This window comes from Tupaia chinensis, unplaced genomic scaffold, assembly GCF_000334495.1.
Source record: "Tupaia chinensis unplaced genomic scaffold, TupChi_1.0 Scaffold000468_1, whole genome shotgun sequence".
NCBI lineage: Eukaryota > Metazoa > Chordata > Mammalia > Scandentia > Tupaiidae > Tupaia > Tupaia belangeri.
The window spans coordinates 322,144-323,957 of NW_006159977.1; the positions used below are offsets into that span (position 1 = coordinate 322,144).

Genomic DNA, 1,814 nt, shown 5'->3' on the forward strand with positions numbered 1-1,814 from the left:
GTTCCAGAACCCGGGTGGGGCGGCGCGATCGGGGGAGGCCGACGGTCACCCGGGTGTCTTGCAGGACTTCGTGTTCTACGCACCCCGCCTGCGGATCAACAAGCGGATCCTGCAGCTATGCATGGGCAACCACGAGCTGTACATGCGCCGCCGGAAGCCCGACACCATCGAGGTGCAGCAGATGAAGGCGCAGGCCCGTGAGGAGAAGCACCAGAAGCAGCTGGAGCGGTGAGCGGCCCAGCCCTCCACCGGGCGGGGACAGCCAGGCGGCCCACGGCGTCCAGCGTCCGTGCTGGCTCCTGACGGTGGGGCCTCGGCGGCCTCGGCTGGCGGCTTGTGTGCGCTGTGCAGGCCGCTCTGCAGGCTGAGCCACCCAGGGCTGGGCTGACCCCACAGGGTCTCAGCAGTGGCCGCCTTCACCGGGACACAGAGCTCTGGCCTGGGGGCGCGTGGGCCCCTCACATGCCTCGAGTCTAAGCTCCTGGGCCACCTCTCCCTCCCCTGCACCAGGCAACAGCTGGAGACCGAGAAGAAGAGGAGGGAGACGGTGGAGAGGGAGAAGGAGCAGATGATGCGCGAGAAGGAGGAGCTGATGCTGCGGCTCCATGACTATGAGCAGAAGACCAAGAAGGCGGAGAAGGGTGGGCCTCGCGGTGCTGTGGGCACGGTCTGGGCAGGTTCTGATGCAGAAAAGGGTGAAGGGTGGACCTCGTGCCAACACCGTGGGCGGCGTGAGCCCAGGGCAGGTTCTGATGCGTGTCTGAGACCTAGCAGGGTCAGTCCACACAGCCAGGAAGGTGGACCTTTTCCAAGGAGTCTGGTCTCGGTTCAACACAGAACCCCCAAATACTGACTTCCATAGAGAAGCGATAAGACACTCGGATTAGGGACCGATTGGGTAAGGAGACGACCCCGTGCTGCATTAACTTCTGTGCAGTTTGATGTGCATAGCTTTTCATTTCCCGCCCTCCTCTGAGGGCAAGTGCGGAATTACCCCACTTTCCTGGTGAGGACGTTGAGGCTTAGCAAGGTAGGGTGACTCGCCCACAGTCACACAGCCAGTGAGTGGCAGAACCGCCTCCCTGCCCCAGCCTTGCTGACTGGAGACGAAGGGTCCCCGAGAGCCGGCCCTCAGCACAGCTTGGCGCACCAGCACTGCCACTGCCCTTCATCCGGGAAGCGCGGGTGCGTCTAGGCCTCCACGGCTCCCAGGCCGGGAGGACCTGTCATCTCTCCGGCAGTCTTCAGAACTCCGAAGGGTGGTTCTGGGTGGGCTGAGAGCTGAGGGTGTGCTGAGGGCGTGGAACAAGAGGGGACATGGGACTGGCCCACTGCAGGGGCTCTGAGCATCTCGGGAGGTCGTCCTGGGACAGCAGGCCTGAGCTGCGTGGCTGTCGCGGTCACTCGAGCTCCTGCCCACTGTGACTCAGCCTAGCGCTGTGGCCCCCGTGTCTCACCCGTCCTCCCGGCTGGGAGCAGAGGATGGCAGCCCTGGCTCTGTGTCCCCTCAGAACTCTCCGACCAGATCCAGCGAGCCCTCCAGCTGGAGGAGGAGCGGAAGCGGGCACAGGACGAGGCCGAGCGCCTGGAGGCCGACCGCGTGGCCGCGCTGCGCGCCAAGGAGGAGCTGGAGAGGCAGGCGGCGGACCAGATAAAGAGCCAGGAGCAGCTGGTAGGACTGCCGCGCTCCGGGGTGCTGAATTATGGAGAGGCTAACCCCAGCCGGGGCCAAGGGACACCTGCCCTGTCAAAATTGTTGCGGGGGCTGTAAGCTGATCCATGGCTCGGGGAAGCGCTCTGGTCCTGAGGGCCAG

At 64.8% G+C, this 1,814-nt stretch overlaps 1 protein-coding gene across 3 annotated transcripts in view; it reads left to right on the forward strand.

Annotated features, from left to right (window-relative positions):
- Positions 1–1,814, forward strand: part of EZR (ezrin) — a 63,632-nt gene that overhangs the window by 58,753 nt on the left and 3,065 nt on the right. For all 3 annotated transcript variants that reach the window (XM_006155775.3, XM_006155777.3, XM_006155776.3), the window contains 2 exons: positions 511–641; positions 1,512–1,672. In XM_006155775.3, coding sequence (XP_006155837.1) covers positions 511–641; positions 1,512–1,672 — 292 coding nt within the window. The remainder of the gene's footprint in view (positions 1–510; positions 642–1,511; positions 1,673–1,814) is intronic.